General features: G+C 40.8%; 1 protein-coding gene across 3 annotated transcripts in view; it reads right to left on the bottom strand.

Annotated features, from left to right (window-relative positions):
* Positions 1–4,190: 4,190 nt before the first annotated feature.
* The window catches only part of LOC102935213 (immunoglobulin kappa light chain-like), a 72,168-nt gene continuing 54,599 nt past the window's right edge, over positions 4,191–21,759 (bottom strand). For 2 of the 3 annotated variants that reach the window (XM_043540571.1, XM_043540570.1), the window contains exons 4-6: positions 7,336–7,641; positions 6,096–6,167; positions 4,191–4,882 (exon numbers count right to left, since the gene is read on the bottom strand). In XM_043540571.1, the coding sequence (XP_043396506.1) occupies positions 4,740–4,882; positions 6,096–6,167; positions 7,336–7,641 (521 nt within the window). In that variant the 3' untranslated portion in view covers positions 4,191–4,739. Of the gene's footprint in view, positions 4,883–6,095; positions 6,168–7,335; positions 7,642–13,792; positions 17,276–21,759 lie in introns of those variants that run through there. The other variant, XM_043540572.1, reaches the window with a different exon arrangement.

The raw sequence follows: 21,759 nt of genomic DNA, 5'->3' as shown, positions 1-21,759 counted from the left end.
CTGTAGGGGCTCCCAAATTGGCCCCGGCCCTGGGCATGGGCTCCATGGGGCCCATGCGTTAATCCACTACTGACTAGAGCAGAAGAATTGCTTATCACACGCCTGCTAATACACGGAAGAATGACATTCACTTTTCTCGCAACAGTGTTACATTGTTGACTCGTATTTAACTTGAGAGTCACTATGAGCCCAGATCCCTTTCCACAGTACTCCTTCCTAGGCAGTTATTTCCCATTTTGTATGTGTGCAATTGATTGTTCCTTCCTCAGTGGAGTACTTTGCATTTGTTCTTATTGAATTTCATCCTATTTCCTTCAGACCTTTCTCCAGATCTTTTAGAATTTTAATCCTATTCTCCAAAACACTTGCAACAGCAGGAAGGGAAGCTGTTTAACACCATTCCTTTTGTAGTAGCCTAGATAACCCTTGCTCATACCAACTGGGATCACTCTAATGCATCACCACTCTGACACTTCAGTGATGAGCGATAAATAACAATATAAAATAAGACATTGAAGGCTATAGACTACCAATGGTTTCTTTGCTAGGTTGTAAGGACTGGTCAAAATCTCCTCACTTCTAGGACCCAGAAGCAGTGAATAAAAGAGAAATAGAAGAATCATCCTCTCTCCTCCTCCAGTTGCTGACTTTTTCTATTTTAAATGTGTGACCATAATTATACGTTAACATAGATGTTTACATTTAATAAAAATGGGTTTGTTGTAGGTGGATGAAGTGGTAAGAGACAGATACTGGCAGGGCCTGGATTTCAAGGTGCGTGATATAGACAAACATTTTAACTATAGATGGCACACTTTAGTGATAGTGTAGTTGGGTGGCTGCCCCACTCCTGCAGAACAGGGAATAAAAGCATCCCTGGAGAGGGCTGTGGCTGGGGAAAAGGAGTGAAAGCAGGAAACCTAGGCTGTTTGGGGAAACAGCCACAGCTGTGGCCAGCTCAGTTAGGGCCCAGCTGGTCCTGAGAAGAGGGCTGTGGGCCAGGAGCTGAAGAGGAGGCTCACTCTAGCTCTGGAGGGAGAAGGGCTGTCTGCCTGGGAGCTGAAGATGCGGGACCTGAGCTGGGGCAAGGGCAAGGGCAAGGGCAAGGGCAAGGGGAGCAGGAGCTCGAGCTCCTGGCTGGTAAACCCCCAGGCTGCAGGCCTTGCTGAAGGCCTGCACAGGTACTGGGGTTGCAGAGGTAGCTGGCCCTACCCCCTTGCCTGTGATTACTGGCCATTACAGACTGCAGTCTTCCCTACTGAGTGGGGGCTAGATGATGACTGGCAGTAGCCACTGAGGCAAGGTGGGTTTAGCGGGTTGGGGGTTCCCCTGGGAGGGGAGACCCAGAGTGTGGTGGCGTACTGCTGGGGCAGCACCCCAAGGTAAAGCACACCGGGGTCTGGGAGGGACATGGGGCCTGCAGAGGGTGCTCCATACTCTGGAAAAGAGCTAATTCCCAGATGACCAGCAGGAGGTGCCACGCTGGTGAGTCGTTGCCTTGCTAGAGATAGATGCCTGTAAGTTAACATTGGCTGAAACTTCCCATTGCAAGACTGTTTTCAGTTGCTTATACCTTTGCCAAACTTAAACTGTTCTGGCTGAACCTTTCCATGCCAGCTTTCTGCTTTAGGCTGATGTTAAAAAAATTAGTTTTGGCAAAATGGTGCAGCCATTTGTAGAAGTGGATTTCAGGGAAATCCATTTTTTGCCCACATCAAAATAATTCTTACACCTGTGTTGTTTACAATTCCGGTGGGAAAAATGCCCAAATTTGGCCACAGTTATCAGCCTTTGAAAAAAATCTCAGTTTGCACATGTCAGGAGACACTTTGAAGTTTGGCAGCTCCAGTCCCTGAAGACTCCATCTGCAATAAGCACGCTCTAGCGCCCTCCCAGTTCAGACGTGTGGTCAGTCTGCCCATCCCCACAAAGCTTCTGAGCTGGTGCTTCGGGGGCTGAGCAGGACTTTCCTTGTAATTGCTGCTCAGTGTTGCCAACCTCGGCAATTTTTCACTGACTTGGCAACTTTTGAAAGGCCTCAGCAGGAAACCTCCCCCCACAACCCAAGAACCCTTTAGCTGGCGACAGGTGACCCTTTGGGTGATCTCTGGGTGATTCAGAAGGGGCCTGTCCCTGCTGCCACGGGTGGCCTTTGTGCATGAGCAGCCACCACGGCGCGTGCGCAGCTGGGTGGGGATGTGGGGGAGGGGTCTAAACCCCGAATTGTCCCACATGCGAGTGAGCTGCGGCTGCTGCCATGACGCCTCCACGGAGCGCACAGGGGCAACAGCTCCCAGCGCCTGTTTCATCCAGCGGGTGGTGGCACCTTTGCCCTCCTCCCACCTGGAGCTATTTCCTCTGCTGCTTTGTGCCCCTCCCCCCATGCAGCACAGCACCAGCTAGTAAGGGGAGAGGCTGAGTAGCTGCAGCCCCCAGTCCCAACGGTGCCTCCTCTCTGTGGTATGGGGGGAATGGCTGCAGGGAGAGTCCAGGGCAGAGCCAGGCCTGGTGTTTGCAGCTGGCTCACGGAAAGCAGCCGGGTCTGAGCCGGCACAGGAGCCGTGAGTTGAGGCCTCATTGTGAGGTCCGTTTTGCACACACAGTGGTGGGTGGCGTGGAGTCTCAGCGGGCAGAGCCAGGGGAACGGCCGCCTGCCCATAGCCATTGCCATGATCCTAGGTACAATTTTATCCCAGTAAATTTATGCGTGGCAGCAGGGCAAGGTCATATAACAGCAAAAGTTCTCGTGTCCATGACAGTGGTGACAAGCGTGACAGAGCTGTATCCTTAGCCACCACATTTGTTTGCTTTCAATACGTGTGCAGTAGAGGAGGAGGCGGGAGGTGGGGTGACCAGGAAACAGAGAGCCAGGCAGGCAGTGGAGCGAGCAGTGTGAGAAGGGGATGCTGCAGCCACAGGTACGGGGAGGAGCAGGGAGAACAGCACCCCGTGTGTGTACATCCCTTGGGGGTTACTGTGGGGGCGGGGATGCGATGATATTCCCAGAACTCCCCAAATCTTGGCGTTTGCTGACTGTCCTTTGACCCCCACAGTCCCCTGTTTGCCCCAGGCCCCACACCAAGTGGCATCGTGACCTAGTGCAGGGGTCATGGCACTACTTAGGTCTGGCTCATCGGCCCCTCCATCTCCATCGCCCACTTTAGCCACTGGAAAGGTTGGGACTTATGTACTGGAGTGCTGTGGGGAGGAGGGGAAGAGTGTTACTGCTGGGGGAGGGGGAGTGTGGAAGGAGCAGTGTCACCAACCTCAGTGATTTTGGGGGCTACTTTTTACACCTGTTTGCCAACACCTCAAGTTTTGAGGCTGACAACACTGTTGCTGCTGCAGGCCACTTTAGCACCAGATGTGAGAGCAAGGACCCGCTCTCTTCTGTGTTATCAGTGCCTCCCCACCCCCGCCACTAGCACCCAGGGGATGAAGAGGTGGAGGAAGCAGCCTGACTGAGAATGCAGAGGGGTGAGGAGTGTGTTTGTGTGTGTGTGTGCGGGGGGGTGGTAACACAGGGAGAGACAGGTGCAGGAGCCAGAGTGTGAGAAGAAGGAGAGTGGGAGGGGGGAATGGTTGGCAGAAGTGGGGGGAAGCAGTGGGGTACAGGAAACAGTGCGGGGAGGAGGGGACAGGTGGGACAGCAGAGGAGGAAATGGACTGGAGTTAATGGGTGGTGGATCAGACTAGAGGGAGAGGCAGAGGGAGGCATATCGGTGTGTATAGTTATAGATGAGGGGGAGGATAGGAGCTGAAAGGGAGGGGTGGATATGAGAGACCTGGACATGGATATGAGAGGGGGACAGAGACAGGTTTGGGGCTGAAGGGAGGAGGCATGGTCTAGTGCTTAGTGCTAGCCTGGGACCTGGGAGACGCGGGTTTAATTCTCTCTTCTGCCACAGGCTTTCCATGTGGCTTTGGGCAAGTCACTTAGTCTCTACAGACTTCAGTTCTCCATCTGTAATATGGGCATAATAGTACTTCCTTATCTCACAGCAGTGTTGTGTGGATAAATGCATTAGAGATTGTGAGGCATTCAGATACTACTGTGGTAAAAGCTAGATAAATATGTTACATGGTTGGGTGCAGGGGATGAAAGAAATGGGCCTCTGACCACTAGGGAATCCTCCCTTGCAGTTCCTAGAATTGATTTCCTTGAAAGAAATAAATACTGGACAGAATTCTGCCATGCTGAATTTTATTTAAAATCCATTAATGTTTCAGTTAAAAAAAATTAGTCATATTTCAGAAGACTCTTTTTGTTTTATAGAGCAAATAAGTGTAATTAATAGAAAGAAATGAAAATATTTTTAAATTCTAGATTAGGACTCCACACCTGCAAATATTTATGGGACGAGTTTTCCCATTGACTTCACTGAATGCAGTTGGCCTATCCACAACCAAAAAGTTCTTTGTGTTTTTGCAGGGTAAGGGCCTAAGAGACTGGTTCTGCACTACTTTGTGATGCAAAATTCCTATTGAAATCAAGGAGTGTAGCCTCAGCCCTTGAAGTTCCACAGTTACAAAATTAAAATAATAAAATAGGAAATGTGGTCACATATAAAACTGTTCGCTCTCAAGCAGAAGAAGCCATCTGTGCTAATTAGAGAAATAGCCAACCAAATCAAATTGAAATGCATGTCTTAATATTTAGAGCAAGGTGTTTCTTATGACAGGCAAAGCAAAGCAAATTTCAGACACAAATGCTGACGTTGGAAGTTGTAAGGAGAAGTTTAAGGTTTCTTTCCCCGGTGCTTGATTGGACTTTGCATCCTGTATATGAAGAAGAGTACGATGACGTAGTACGTGGTGCTTTTAAGGAGTAGGACAATATATATTAAATACGCCGTCCTGTGCATGAAACTGTCTGTAATATCTACAACAAAATACAACAACAAGAAGAACAACAAGTGGTTAATGTTGCATATTCTATAGCCGCAAAGAATAATAACTATAAAACCATGTGTGATAGTGTAAGGTATACATGGTATATGATTGCAGTAATTATAACACCTAATCATACTATGCATAAATCAGTATCTGATTGTGCCCTCTAAAGAGGTCTACATTCTGATCAGATCTTCCCATCCAGCAGAACTGAGAGAAACCAAGAGGCACTCTCAGTGCTGGCATCGTTGGTATCTGCTAAGGAGAAAGCAGAATGCTAGTGCTTCTTTTAATAGTCTGTTGCCACAATTTTAGGCCAAAATTTTCAGACGAGGGTGTCTCCGTTTGTTTTGAGTCTGTATCTAAGCAGCTGATCAATCAAGTGGTCTAATTTTCAGAAGTACTGAAATTACACTGAAATCAGTTGGGTCTTCAAGCTTTCAGCACCTTTACGCACCATTTGAAAAGTTTGGCTTTGAATACTTTTTGTAATTTAACGTGTTAAATGTTCGATGAAGGACCAGTGGCACGTGTAGTTTAAAGAACAATGACCCATGAGGCATGTTAAGAAAGAACAACAAATCCCACCAAAACATGTATTTCAGCAGGACTGCTACAGCATGTAATCTGAGCTGCCCGTGGGGATTAGGTTTTGGACCCTTTTGGTAACCCACAGCAGATGTTAACTTACAGCGACAGGTGCCGACTTTCTTCTTTCCGGGTGGGTGCTCCACCCCACTCCACTGCTTCCCCTAAGGTCCCACCCTGGCTCCGCCTCTTCTCCTCCCTGCTCTGCCCTCTTCCCCATGGCCCAGCATCTGCCCCACCTCTTCCCACCATGCTCTGCCCCCTCCCCTGAGGGCACCCTGCCCTCACCCAACCTCTACCTCCCCCCTCTCTCCGGCTCCTCCCCCCAATGCCTCCCACCTGCCGCCAAGCAGCTGATTGGCTGGGCCCACCAAACAGCTGATAAGCAGGTGGCTGGTGGGTACTCAGCACCCACTATTTTTTGTCCATGGGTGCTCCAGCCCCTGAGCACCCACAGACTCGGGGCCTATGCTTACAGCAGTGTTCCACATCTAGAGTAATTATGTCTGGACATTTTAAAAAGAGAGAATATTTTCATTTTTGTCTTAACCATGTCAAATGGTGCTTAATTCTTAACTGTATTGTATAGAAAATGAGAATTGGGACAGAATTACCTGTGGAAAGCGTGGTGCCATTTTCAGGTTTGTTGATACAACTTTCTGTGGTTTGAGACACTACGGAGGTGTCTGAAAGGATAAAAGCATAACATGTAAAGAGGACTTTAATTGTCAAATGGGATTGTTGTTGAAAATGAAGGCATACTTTTCTTGATAGAAGTTCAAAGAGAAAGATGGTGAAAGTATTATAACTACAGTGACTCAAATATGGAAAGTTTATATTTTAAAAAATGAGCACCGAGATTCCATCCACAGAATAAATGCTCAGTAGCACATAACTGATTTGCAAAGCCAACTAGAGATAAAACAGGGAAAAATGCATATGCTCAGGCAGTGCAGAGCCCTGTGCCTGTTAGGAGCCCGCTTGAAATCTTGGCATTTGCATGGGAGCCAGAGTCTGGACTAGCAGATCTAATTGCAGGGTCTGGACGTTGGCTCTTCTGTGTATGCAAGTTTTTGTTTATGTCGAGCCAGATGCATTTTGTCCCACCCAATTACTCAGTTGAGTTTGCCCCTTTGGAATGTGTATGTATACTAGGGGGATAAAAACCTGGCCGTCCGATTTTGTCTCGAGCCTGAGGCAGCCTGAGATTGTTGGCATTCCGGGTAGTGGTAATGTTGTCTATTAGCTGTACAAGAGACAGAAGAAAATAATCCTGATGAGGATACAGTCTAAGGCCCATCTCTTAGGTATTTTTGATGTGCAAGAGGGGGATGGTCAATAAACCCCTTTTTTCCATTATGTTTGAAAGAGAGACATTTTTATCTGCTGTAATTAATTTATTGTATCTCAGATAAGAACCAAACAGAAATTACTTCTCTTAATGCAAGAGAAAAGGGATTATGTTTTTGATTTTGTTTTGTGTAATTCTTCTGGTCTGTTTTAATAAGCTAGGTGCTGTGTGTGTTATTACTTTTGTTGCAATATGTATCCCTTGTTCAAAACCAAACACTGTAGGCCAGGTCCGTGGCTGGTGTAAATCTACAGAGCTCCATTGACTTCAGTGGAGTTTTGCTGTTTTGCACTAGCTGAGGATCTCAGCCAACATTTTCATTCATTATAGAAAGATTTTAAACTGGGGGAGAGGAGCCAAAACTGAGCTTTTGATGGAGAAGCTTTAGCTTATGGAGAGCGCAAATTCTTTTAGGAACAGTAATAGATTTTATTTTTTTATTGTAAAGAAACAGTGAACTCTCTAAATATGTCTAGAACTAGTTTTAATAATATAGTATATACCTGGAGATTCAATTGGGCGAGAACCTTCTTTGCTTTCATGTTGATATTTGCAACGATAATTCTTGTTGCTATTTTTATCTACGGTCAGCCAGCTGCTCATTGAGTATAATTGTTGATTGGTATCAGGGTCCCAAATTTCCTCATGCACTGCATTTTCTTCTACATTCTTCTTGTCGACTTCCCAAGTCACCTTAATAACATTTGGGTAAAAATCTTGAATGAGGCACATGTATGATACTTTCCCATCTTGTTCAGTAGAAGGAGGCAGGACCTGTATCTTTGTGGAATCGAATTTTGCTTGTATGTCTGGATTCATTTTGGAGAGAGAAATGAATTTGTTAGGAATTAAGTAAATTCAGAATTGCATTATACTTTGCATACTTTGCTTTTGAAACAATAAAGAAAGAATTCACAGATTTGAAAGCGGAAGAGAGGCAATTTCATTTCTTGCATCCAATTCGTCCAAATTGCACTCAAGCACACAATCTTAACTCTGAGTTCAGCATGAGAACTTTACCTCGTTGCCAAATGTATTTTAACTACTTTGTGTCTATAATATATTGTTAGTGGCTATTAAATTCTGAAGATAGGAGTAAATTGTCCACTTATGAATGGACAATTGTCCACTTTAGGGAGTTAGAATTGCAGAAGTTTACATGCTTGAATTGAATGCAGGTTTTTGTGGAACAGTAGAATCTGTGAGAGTGCCTACTAACTTAGCTTCCAAACACAAAATATATTAAACACTTGTTGAATGAATGCTGAGTACAGCTTTATGTTCTGGTTCATTTCAAAACATTTGTGACTTTGAAAATCTCCCCTTTATTTACCCAAAATTTGTGTATAAAAGACACCGTGATAATGAGAGGAAGGGTACATCTACACTGCAATAAAAGACCCATGGCACGACCACAACTGGCCTAAGTCTCCTGATTCTGACTTGCAGGGCTGGGGCTGTGCTGCTAAAAATTGCAGTGTAGATATTTAGGCTTGAGCTGGAGCGCAAGCTCTGAAACCCAACAACGGAGGTGGCCTAAGAGCCCAGGCTCCAGTCAGAGCCTGAATGTCTGCACTGCAGTTTTTAGCACCAAAGCCTGAGCCCCACGAGCCCAAGTCAATTGACCCAGGCTCAGAGACTTGGTGTTACGGGATTTTTATTACAGTGTAGATGTACCTGAAGGGGAGGATATTAAAGGTTCCACAAACCTTTAATAAGGCCTCTTTTTAAAAATCACTAGAATATACTAACAGGAGATAATTTGCCCTGAACTAACTGTGTATACTATTTAAGAACCTGGGTTAGCACCTTTAAAATGAGAGTTAGAAAAGTAATCTTTAAGCCTTTTCCACACTAAGAAACGGAACCATTTTGAAATTTTTTTTATCAATTATTCACCTTAAAATGATATAAGAACATACAAGATATATTCTATTGTAGACCCAGCCGATACAACTTCGGGGGAAATGTTGCTGAATGCTGTTTTGGGAAATTACAGTAAATATCTTAACATGTATCCCTCAATGACAAATATCAATTCCAAAATTAGCAAGGATGATGCATCCTGAAATGACTTTGTTCATGTATTTGGCCAATGTATTGGAGCGTTATGCTTAAGGCTCAACACTTCTGAAAATCACGCCACTTAAATGCCCCAATAAGTATTTAGGAGCCTAACTTTAGTCAACCACTTCTGAAAATCTTGATTCTGAAGCATTATTAATAATGGAGCTCTCAACAGAACTCAGCGATCAAATCTTGCTGAGGAATAGAGAGAATTTTGCTGCTCGTGTCCAAATCCCGAAACTGATGAGCAAAGTGCCAATTAGTGAAGTTCTGGTGTATCTCCTGAATTATTTTTAAATAATTCTGCCACAGTATTAAATTTGTCACTCTTGGAATAGAGCTGATCAAAAAAAAATTGCAAAAAATCACTTCATGAAATTTATAAAAATTGATGGCTGCTATAAATGGGTAAAACAGAACCAAAATATTTTTATTAAAATCTGAACTAGAAAGGATAAAAATATTATTTGATCCCTGAATTTGTGCAAGCGCCTGAAATAATAAATACTGAAGTAGACCAAAAAAGACTTCTCTACTGAAATCGCTATCTGTCTGCTCGTTTCATATGGGTGACAGTAAATGATACATTTTTTTTAAACAGTATATTGAATGTACTAGTTATCACAAGAAGTGAACAGGTTGAAAACACATCTACTGCCATTAATCTCTGTCTCCTGTTTGTCACTGTGGGATACAACCAAGAGAATAAGGTTCCTAACCCAGCGAACTGCCAAAGAAGTGTTCTCTGCAGAACGAGGCAAGATTCTCATGTTATAAATGTCCATCACAAAGAAGAAAGGGAAGGTTGTCGATATTTCAGTCGTGTCAAAGGTCCCCAAATGGGCACCATGTATCTTGTGCATTCTCCATTTGTTCCAACACTTAATTAGAGGTGAAAAATTAGAGCCCATTTAACAAAATAATTGGCCTATTTGCCACAAAACATTTTGATTGGAAATTTTAAAGGCAGTAAGAAGGGATTTAGGTGCCCAAATCCCTTTCAAATTCAGGCTCCTTTGATAATGTCAGCCATTGTCTTTAGTCAACTGAGACACAAATAGATTAATAAATACTAAGGCCCTGCTCCCACAAAGTCTTACACATGTGCTCAATATTATGCTTTGTGAGTAGTCCCACTGATGTCAAAGCTTGTGAAGGTTCCTTTTCTAAAATGATTCCAGCTTATTTTTGTGCTGTCTGGCTATTCTAGAGTTTTCTGAGACTATTTGGAACTGAACCAAACAATAACTCTGTAACTAGGGTTGTGTCAAAAAGTATTTTAAATATCTAAAAATTTAGAAGCAAATGAAAATAGCTGAGATGTAAGACTACCTAACCAAGAAAAATTCCTTCATTAAAGAACTCCCTCATTTTGGAAATTGTCACCAATTAAGGGAATTGATTTTTCAGTTCTTTTCAATTTAGATGCTCATGCTCCGGCACAAATTAGTTCAACATTTGGAGCTCAATCTTACATTCCATATGCCCCAAAACCACCCAGGAATACAGGATAGGGCTTGAACTGTAGGTTTACCAAATGATTTACTCACTCAAGTCTCGTATGTATTCAAAAAACCTTTACATAGCTTCCTGCCCAGTGATGTTGTGCTTTGCAAAAACGAATGATTATTTCTGGCATTTCTCATTTGATGTTTTTAGAAATTGGAGTCACATTTACATGTTGACAGTTTTGCAAACACATGTATTTTTTTTTGTATTTGTACCTGGTTAGATGGGTGTCTATCCAATATAAAATCTGAATTTTGTACATATATAAGCAGCTTGCATGTTTGCATAAGTGGCTGTGCAGATGCATTAGCAAAATCAGTTTTAAATTTCTGTCCTCAGTTTAGATTTCTGGCTTCACTGCTCTAAAATCCCTTGAGGCTGATGAGATTTTTCTCCTTTGGCTTCAATGGGCTTTGCATAAGACACTTGAAGAAGATCAGACCCTTAATTTCCAAGTCAAATATAGTTTCCAGTGTGGAGCTACTTGTTGTTTTGGTCCAACTTAACTTTTCAAAACACCTTGCTTGTCTAATTTATTTAAGTGGAACTTTTAACAAGGAAGGCATGTAGTAAAAGGATAGAATGTGATATATTATTATTTTAAGTATCACTTCACTTTTTTTGTAAGATAGCAATTGACTTTGGGCCCTTTGGCTTCACTCCTTGCTCAAAAGAAATTCCTATTATTTTCAATGGGAGGTTTTCTAAAGTGAGGATTGCAGGGTTAAGTTGTGAGTGACTCACTGCTTACTATTTTTGTGTGTGTTTGCAATTTGCATGTCATTTATAGGTAAACTATCATACTTAAATAACGCTGATGTACTAGTTGAGAACAAAGGCCTTTATGCCATCAGCATTTTTTAAAAAATAAGTTAATGGCATGCTTGTAATTTTAATTTTGCATTATGTGCTTGGTCCACCAAAGTGCCGAATGTGCCTTTGAAGTTCTGAACGCTTCTCATTTCCCACTGAAGCCAACGGACGTTGGGGATGCTCAGCACCTGGTATTATTTACACCCAAAAGAGCAAAGGATTGTTATGACATTTCTCTATTGCGAGCCAGTGACTTATGATTTCATTAACATTAGTGTTCTTAATAAATTATTACACTCGTAATAACATTTTAGCCTCTTTACATTCTTGCATTGAGATAAATGATTGAGCTTAATTTGATAGATTTTTGTCATTATGAAACATTTAAAATAGTTTGTCTGAAAACTTACTCGTTATGACAAGTTTTGTGCCAGTTCCAAAGATTTTCGCAGCTCCCACAGTGTTGCAACTTACTACAAAATCTGCCCAAGACATTTCTATTCAGAGGGATCAGATCTGAACAAATATTGCAAATAGGCACAACTGAGAGCCAATGGTGGAAATTTCAATGTATTTTTCAGGGTGAGCTTACATTGGTATTTTCAAATACTGTATATTAATATTAATTTGGTAGCTATTAAATTCTGTTAACCGGAAAATCATTCATTTCATTGACAGAGAGTATCTCGTTGACATTTGAGACCTATTGTTAGACTTGTATTTTCTCTTGCCTGGTGGATTGATGGAAAAGGATGTTTCAGTTAAATTCTGCTGGGTGCTTCATGGTTTTGTCCCTCTACTGTCAGAGTGGTCGAATAGTCGAATGGGTACATTTTAAAAATATCAATATAAATAAACATATAATTAGAAAAAAAATTTACAGTACACTGTGACCTATCCCCTTTTCTCAAGATGTTTCATGACATCTTTCCACCCACCAAACACTATTTTGAATGATTTCCTGAATGGTTTCAAATGTAAAACTGTCTAATACAATTTTGCTTTCCTGTGCAGTATAATTAAAAGGAATTGTAAAAGGCCAGTAGGCTTGGGGATTGGTTATATTCCTATTGAAGTCTCAATGACAAAGAAGAGAGATACTTTGAGATGCATATTTTAGCAACCTAAATGTAGCTGGCCCTATGGAACATTATGCAACAAGGGCCAAATCCTAGTTCGACTTTCTATAGCACATGTTGCGTAGAGTCTCGCTGATATAGACAGGCTACAAAATATGTTGGGCCAAATTCTCGACAGAGCAGAGATAGAGTTGTACTGATGTAATGAGAGGAGAATTTGATTCAGACTATAGTATATCTTCCTTCATATTGCTTGTGTTTGTTGTTGAGAACAATCACTCATTTAATTGTTGCAAAATTTGGAAAATTCCGTGTCTTATGACAACAGTATTTCAATATGTTGGGGAAGAAACCCGCTGTACCATGCAGTGTGCCTAAATTAGTCAAGAACTGACAGGGACTCTGATCCTGAGGTACTGAGTTGCCTCAACTCCCATCGAAGTCAGTGGCAGATCAGAACCTCTCAGGACTGGGCTCACAATGCATGTTACGGGCTCAATCCTATACTTATTAAAATATGGGGAATTTTAATGCTGGATCAGACCCTTTTTATTCCTGCACCCTTCCACTCTTTTGTGATGGCATTTATGTTTTAGTATGAATTTGAACTGATTTTGTGCAATAGAAAATTACAATACTAATCTAAAATGCTCATGTCAGTAATCACATATACAGTATTCACAAATATTGGCTCTCTTGATTCCAGTGCTCATCCTTTCTCCCTAACCTTTCACCTGCCCCTACGCCCTTAACAAGAGAGGAAAAAAATTAGGATGAAATCCGGGCTCCATCCTAGTCAATTGCAAAACTCCCATTGACATCAACGGTGCCGGGATTTCACTCCTAACATCTTACATCTCCTGACTAATACATACTTGTGATACAAGAGGCTAAATCCTGGTCACCACACTAAGCAGAGGAAAGGGGGTTTCTCTAAGAGAGCTACATGATGGACAGGAAGATGAAATTTTTCGCCCAACCTAGCTAGAGCATCATAGCCCAGGAGCTTATGTAATGTCCATGCAGTTGCCCACCCACTGAGCAGGCATTTTGGCCAGTTGATCTCACTAGTCACAGACCCACTAGCCATTCCATGCCCTCGCCACTCACCTATCCCTGATCCCCACAGTTCTTTGGTGCACAGGGGTACCCTAGTATAGTCTCTTTGGCTTGCTCCCCCACAGAGGATGGAACTATGGATGTTCTCCTGGTCTGGGGTACTGACCCCTACACAAGAGAACAACCCAGCTTTGACTCAGGATTAGTAAAAAACCCCTCTATATCAATAATTGTCAATGTGATCATTCATCTGTTTTACTCTCAACTCTGTACATTAACCTCACATTTAGATAGTAAAGACATTCATTCCTCCACTGTAAATTGCATATCACGTTTCCATTGTCTGTTATCCTTTTTGAATAAATTATGCTCTGCAGTCTCTAATTTTATACTACCACAAGTAACATTTTCTCTACGCTACCATAGAACTTACTTGAAACAATGAGCTTTGTGCCAGATCTGAAGACTTTGAAATAACTGTTGTCACTGTGTTCATGTGCTTTGCAAAAATTCGTGGGCCAGATCTTCAGCTGCTGGAAATCAAAGACGCTCCATTGAGGATCTGGCCCACAGAGCTTCCATATGGCCCAATATAGCTTCATATAATTTGATGTGTAATTGTGAACAGAAGTTGATAGAATCACTTTAATATACGAGACTTGTGATTTAAATGGCTTTTCCTTACAAAATGGCAAATGCTTGATCCTGTATTCCTCTGACACCCCCAAACTCCAATAGATTGCACTGGATGTTTGGAGTATTTTAGGAGCGGAGATGCAAAATAAGTCAAAAACTTCAAATGCATTCGACATACCAAAGGCTTAGAATTTCTTCGGGCTGGGATCCCTCAGCATCACTTGACATTCCTATTTTTCTTTTAAAGTGAATTTAGTGCTTGTGAAAGGTGCCATATTGACAGCACTTGAAACTACCTATATTGAAAATACTTCAGCATTCTACAGTATGCTGTCCCGTTCTTAATAATGTTATTGTAAATTGTGATGGGTGATTTTTGACCATTACTGGAGAATCTTTTATTTCATGCTGGATTTCTCACCTGTCCTAACAATGCATTTGAAATCTGTTTGCAAAGATCACCTTTAAAGGATGAGATGGTAAATTATTCTTAATATCCCTTAAATTCTTGGTATTTCTACTAAAAGTGCCAGCAACAGTGCCTATCGTGATGACGTTTTTTCAGGTGGACACCTGTCCTCTGAAGATTCTTTGCTCACAACTGCACATCACTTTCTGTCATAAATTTGGATTTGGTCTTTTAGGGCCAGTGGGGTTTGTTATATTCAGTTAGTAATGTCAAAAATCAATTCCTAGAACTGTTTCAAAAGGCAGCAAACCAGTTTAAACCAACCTTAGACTACTTGAGAATCTTATCAAAACAAATATCAGTAATAGTAGCTCCTTTGTACTTTATAACTAATCTGCACTGATCACTCTGTTCTTAATGCACTCTGTTTTACCAAATCCCAAGTAAGTTCCATCATATAATGGACAACCTTTTAATAAGCATGCCAAATATTTTTGCATTTATTTCTTCTACGAAACTTAATATAAAGTTTTGGTGAATTTTTTTTCTTATTTTAAATAAAATGACTAAGTACTTGTGAAAGTTGTCAGATAGCATTGTAGACTGAATCCCTTCTTCATGGGATAGATACAACACAGGTAGGGACAGGGGAAACTTCTTCACACCATCCCACCAAGCCATGTCAATTTTGTCTTGGAAGGACAACCTCTAGAGATGAAAGGGGACAGTTTAGTCTCCACATTCAATTCAATCTTTGGCTTCTGCAGTGAGCCTGCCATTAGTACCAGGTTTTTTCTAGAATATTACGTTCAGAAGAATCCAGTTATACCATTTTAATGTTAATGTCTTCAGTGATGACTAGATGGACTTCAATGGATACAATAAGAGAAGCACCATTATTCCTGTGTCATGCTTGTTGACAGCGCCAAGCTTGGTTCTGTTTCCAAATCTTTTTACTCATCTATTCCACGAAGCAAGTATTCTGAAGAATTCTGGTAGGTCCTGACCCTGTTCTCACTTACACTGGTGTAAATCTGGAGTAGCTCCATTTTGAATGAATAAATGGAGGAAGTCAGTTTAAAAAGAGGAATAACTAGTGTGAGAGCAAAATCAGGACTGCTAACTACATATGACTTTAAAAGCAATTTCTGCTTCTTTAGTATACTTGTGAATAATTTTGTCCCTGCTAAGAAGTACGGTTATACAACATGGGTAAAATCCTGGCCCCAAAGTCATTGCCATTGAGTTCAGTGGAGTCAAATTCAGCCCTGGGCACAAATGGCCACAATTTCATTTGTATATTACTTAGAATTGTGCAAGGGTCTGAATTTCTCCCTGATCTTAGGTGTTTTATTTTTTTTTCTGAGGAACTTACTTAGCCAATATTTGATATTTCTCTTTGAGAAGATATTTTGTTACTAAAATATTTTATTGTATCCTACAAGTTTAATACACTAATAAATCAAGTGAGCAATCTTAGCTCTTCATGCTGTAATAAATCTACACATATCACAGACATGCTTCTCCATTCCTTACTCAGTCAAAACAGCTGGTAAAGCTATGGAAGTTTTGCCTGTCAAAGAGTGCAGGATCTTATACAGATAAGAGGATTTAGGAAAACTGTCCATTGTAAACTATAATGCTAACCAAATTGTATCTACATTCTTAATACCATACAATATTCACTTAAAGCAACATGCTGATCCTGAACTGATATTTTTAGAATTAATTATGACCATGTATTTATTTTAATCAGGTAATCACATACACAATATTCACAAATATTGGCTCTCTTGATTTCAGTGCACATTCTTTCTCCCAAACCTTTCACCTGCCCCTACTAGCTTAACAAGAGAGAAAAAAATTAGGATGAAATCCAGGCTCCATCCTAGACAATATAATCGTAAGGTTTTGGTTTTTTGATATAATTTAAGTTGATACACCATGACTAATGATACACCATGACTATGTGCTTTGAGCACAGATGCTAGAATATGTTCAACTTAAATGACCCTGTCCCACATCACCAGGATAACTAGGGGTACTAAGGTAAACTTGATTGTGAATTGAGCTTTAAAATAGACTGCCCGTTCTAGTTGATTTATATAAATGTGCAGAACATGATTCTGAGAGAGTAAGGACCTGATTTTCCTTTGTCCTGTGTTTGTGCAGTCAGTTATTCCAATGCAAACTGGGTGTAACATGCAACTTAATCAGAATGGTAGCATTTCCCACTGACTTTTCAGGAGCGTAAATGGCTTACAAGAGAAAGGCAAAGAAGACTCAGACCCCAAGTATATATTGTGAAACACTATTAAGAATACTTGGAAGCGTCAGTTTGCCTGTAATGCCAAGGTACTTCACACAAGACCATAATCTCTTGGGCCGAATTATTTCGCTTATATTGGTGTAACTGCAAGAATTCAGCTATGAAGATACTGACTACTTCAGAGATCGCTTCTTTTGTTTTAATTGAGAAGCATGCTGTTGCTTCTTTCAGAGTTGTTTAATTTTATGCATGTTAAAGAATTTGAGTAATATCAAAGCTAAGATAAATTTTTGCAATTGGACCAAGGACCAGCATCCTTATGGCGGCACATCCTCTGAAAAATGACATTTAACAGCTGATCTTTAGAAATATTAATTAACTTGAAAAAATCTACTTTAAATTTATCAGTAAAAATTGCATGTTTGCTCTGGGATTGAAAAGTTGATGTATTTGGGATCAGATCCTACGAGGTGCTAACAACCCTAACTTGCACTGAAGTCTACAGGAACTGATGGTATTTAGCACCTCACATTAAGTGCTCACTACTTCACAAGATCAAGCGTACAATTGTTGACCTTACCTATGATAAAAATATTTTTAATGATCACAATAAGCCTCTTTATCTTTGCATTACTGTAATTACCACATAACTTACCTGTTACAATGACCTTGGTACCAGAGCCAAATACTTTGAAGATATAGCCACTAGAAGTATCACAGTGAGCAAATCCTTTGCAAAATACTGTACAGATCTAGTATCTTTATATTGACGAACCAGTAGTTGTAGCTTTAAAAAAAATCCGATTTGCTATTTAAATTGCTTTCTGGCCTTGCAATAAAATAGTAAATAAGGAGAGGTTTCAGAGTAGCAGCCGTGTTAGTCTGTATTCACAAAAAGAAAAGGAGTACTTGTGGCACCTTAGAGACTAACAAATTTATTTGATCATAAGCTTTCGTGAGCTACAGCTCACTTCATCGGATGCAACTTCATCCGATGAAGTGAGCTGTAGCTCACGAGAGCTTATGATCAGATAAATTTGTTAGTCTCTAAGGTGCCACAAGTACTCCTTTTCTTTTTGTAAATAAGGAGAGTGCATGTAAAATAATGTGAAAACTGTGGAGGCGATTTTCAAATGGGTAAAAGACACTTAGACATCTAACTATCGTTCCTGGGCACCTGCGTGCCATTGAAAATCTGCCCCTAAAATAAATCTGATAAAACATGGTTAAGATTGGGCATGTCAAATAAGTTGTGGAAAGGAACAAATTACTTTTTACATTAGGGTCCACATGCTCACCTGCATATTGCCATCATTCCACCATTGTACTCCTAATGATAAAGATAGATTGAGGGTAGAATATAGCTCTTAAATTAGGTATATTCATGACAATTATTTTGGCTAACTTCTGCCATTTGGTGTAAACAGAAATATTACCCAACAGAAAACATTTGCTCGTCAGAAATATTTGTTTGTCTCAAGGACTAGGCACCCAGCAAGGTCGATTTAGCAGTATCTGGAGGGAAGAATAAGCTTAATTAAAGACCCAGAATTCTTTCAATCCCATTAAATCCAAACACGGCTAAAACATTTTAATAATTGGAAATCATTTTTAAAAAATTGAGAATCATATTATTGGATCAATTATCATATTTCATTAAAAGGATTACTCTATCATGTATGCCTTGTGTTTGTGTAAAAAATAAACAAGATTTACTGCATTTTGGCCTTGATTTGGCCTTTAATTAAGTGCCTGCTTAAATACATTGCTGAATATGAATGGAAACATGCTTAAGTGCCTTCCTGAACTGGAGCTTTTTTTAGGAATGAAAACACAATTGCATTAAGATATTACGACTATAAAGGTACCTTTTAATGCTACCTAATGGCCAGATCCTCCAAGTGCTGACCATCCTCAACTCCTATTTAAATGAATGATCATTAAAGAAGCTCAACAACTGATATGACTGGGTGCTAAATATACGGTATTGTATAAAAAACATAAGTTCTACATTTCACATTTACTGCTAACAATGAGTGGTTCCACTTCAGAATATTTTTGCATAATCATCTCACAGTGTGACAATACTAAACAAGTTCTCCAAACAGTTTACATCATTCTCATAGATTATGCAAGTGTAACTGGTTCGTTCTGAATTAGAGAGACTACTATGGGTGATATTCTGACCCCAGTGAAATCAGTTGGAGTTTTGCCCTTGCCTTTAGTGGAAGCAGGATTTCACCCAGTATATTTATGAATAACTTGATTTTGTCCCGGATAATGAGCATGGAAAACATCTTGAGAAACTTACTTGAAATCACCGACTTGGTGCCCGAGCCAAAGAACTTTACTCTATATTCAAATCATTGAAATCCTCTACAAAAACAAATGAATTATCAAGTTATGAATTTTATCATACTAAAATTCTGAAGTTCATATTTTTAATTCAGTGCCCACAATCTAAACAAGGCTTGCTGTCAGCCACTTAATTGTGTGAGTGTTAAATTCCTGTGCCTTCTTCTACCAAAAATGTTTTTCTCCTTGACATATATCACAGCAGGGCAAATTGAGTGGGGTGAATTCCTGGTTACCACACACTTTCATTAATTTCAGTGGATGAGCAGGATTTAGTCCTGTGATCTCCAATGTGCCTGGATAGGAAGGATGATCTTGTGATTAAAGCACCAGAGTGGGACTCAGGAGATTTGCCTTTTTTTCTGGCTCTCCCTCTCTGCCCTTTGTCAAATCACAATCTCTGTACTTCACTTTACATTTTAACATGCTCTTAACATATAGTTTAGAAAATGACATTTCCTAGACAATGTCATTATAAACACTGTTATGTACTGAACATAAACTAGCACTTATATTATTGATTGGACTGTTTCTGTAGCTTTAATCCGATAAAGAATATTATACACAAAACGGAAAAGATACTTTCAGTAAAACCACTTACTGAGAACCTGCAGACTGTTGCACCTCAGGCAATTTTCCTCCGTTAATCATCGTACACTGATATAGTCCTAACAGTAACAAACTTTTTAAGAATCCCACACCTGCTAAATTGAAACCTGTGCTGTGAATTTTACACTTGCTGGCATTTGGACTCTTTCAATGGAGTTGCACGAGAAACGAACTTAGCCCAATATTTTAAATGTAAAACTCTACATTTCCCTCCTTCCCGATTCTTAACAGCTATTCAGTAAATATTCCAGCTTTTACTCTTGTATTCGCTTTACTCATTAGGATCATATACTGCCCTCAGTGAACCCATTGGTGTACGTGGGAGTTCCATACTCAGGTCAAGAGCAATACACGGATTATGTGCAAATTCCTTGTTTAATATTAATTTATTCGGTCCAATTTTTTTGTCCCTTGATTCTATTTACCAAAAGAAAAACAAGAATAAAAATACTTACCCGAAATAACTAGTTTGGTTCCTGTGCCAAAGTACTTGATCCAGCTTGAAGTATCACATTGACTTTTCATTTTACAAGAAGCTGTGGTTCTTCACTTATGCTGTTGTGTCCTTGCTCAAATAACCAGGCATTCTGACCAGTTGCTGGGAAAATACTTCTAATGAAGTATTCCTGGTTCCTTGACTGCTTGGAGAATTTAATGAATTCACATTTTTGTGTCCTCATAAAGCTGATACATAAATTCTCTTCCCAGTGACTCTATTTGCATTTCCTTGCAGCTTTCTGTTAATGAATCCTCACTCCTTAAAATGGCAACTAGATGACAGCTTCCATTTGATTTTAACGTTGTAAATAGACTGTTGGATCAGGCCCTTCTCAAACATTTTCACTGTGTGGTCCACATATTAAAAGAGAAACTGTCTCATGGCCTACAACACCTCTCCCATTCCCAATAGTACTGACCACCTCCTCCCTCTCTCATCCGCAATCACATCACATCTCTGTAGCAATTGCTTAGGTGGAAAAATAATACCTTGAGAGAATTTCATTCTTAGCTGTATTACTGAAATTTAATAGATGGTAATGAGGAGGAACCAGCATTATGTGATCAGCCAGCTCTCTACAGACCAGCACAAAGAGCTCCATAGACTGTAGCTGGGAGCGTGTACCCCAGATACATATTTTGCTGTATGTTGGGATTGTTGTAGTTTGTGGGTTACCAATTTACTGGTATCGTTTTACATGGCTGCTGGGGCGGGGAAAATATTTTCCTCTGCATACACAGACGTTTTAAAGTGGAACAGAGATAACATCTGAGAGAGCCCACCTCATTTCAAACAAAAGGGGTGGATGACACTCTAGCAATTGGAAGGGAACAACCCAGAGTTTTTGATCTCTCTCACAGACGCAGACACGGCCACCCCCACCTCACTATCGTGCAGAATGATTCTGGGAAGTAACTGACAGTGGGTATGAAAAATGGAAAAGGAACATACAGTGAGAGGTTCCTCCCAAATGTACAGGTGGTTGTGTGAAAGAGCTTGTCTACTCAAGACTTTATTGGGAATATCTCCCAGCATTGCAATAGTGCTGGTGAATCTTCCCTGGTGATCCCTGGGAGAACTGGTGTAGTGAGGGCAATAGCCTTCACTGACATGTTACCACCATGTCTTGTAGACCTGCTCTGAGCTGGGTTAAGTGACACCATCATTAAAAACGCCAGCACTAACACTGCTGCACTTGGTGTCCTTGGTGGGGCTCTACTGACGTTAGTGCCACAGCGGGAGGTTGTGACGTTCCCCTCTGGTGTGATCTGGACCAGTGATCTGCTAGGTCGCGCCAATCCTTGCTCTGCTGTGAGAACCCCTACTCCTGGGCTGTTCACGTGCAGCCTGTGCCATATAAACTGCTCCTTGGATTGTGCCATGGTCTAATCATCATGCATAATCACTTGCACTGGTATTGCACTTTCCATCCAAGAATTTCAATGTACTTTAATGCATTAAGCTTCAATGTCTATGTGAGGCAGGTATTATTCACAGTGGGAGAAACTGAAAGCCAGAGAGGATAAGTGACTTGGTCGTGCAAGAAAGGGTGCGGAGGTGCAGGGGGTAAAAACTCAGGAGAAAGAAGAGGAGCTGGGGCAGGGTCACAGTCCCAGTGCCAGT

This window comes from Chelonia mydas, chromosome 2 (assembly GCF_015237465.2).
Source record: "Chelonia mydas isolate rCheMyd1 chromosome 2, rCheMyd1.pri.v2, whole genome shotgun sequence".
In the NCBI taxonomy this organism is placed as follows: domain Eukaryota; kingdom Metazoa; phylum Chordata; order Testudines; family Cheloniidae; genus Chelonia; species Chelonia mydas.
This window is presented reverse-complemented; position numbering and strand designations above follow the sequence as displayed.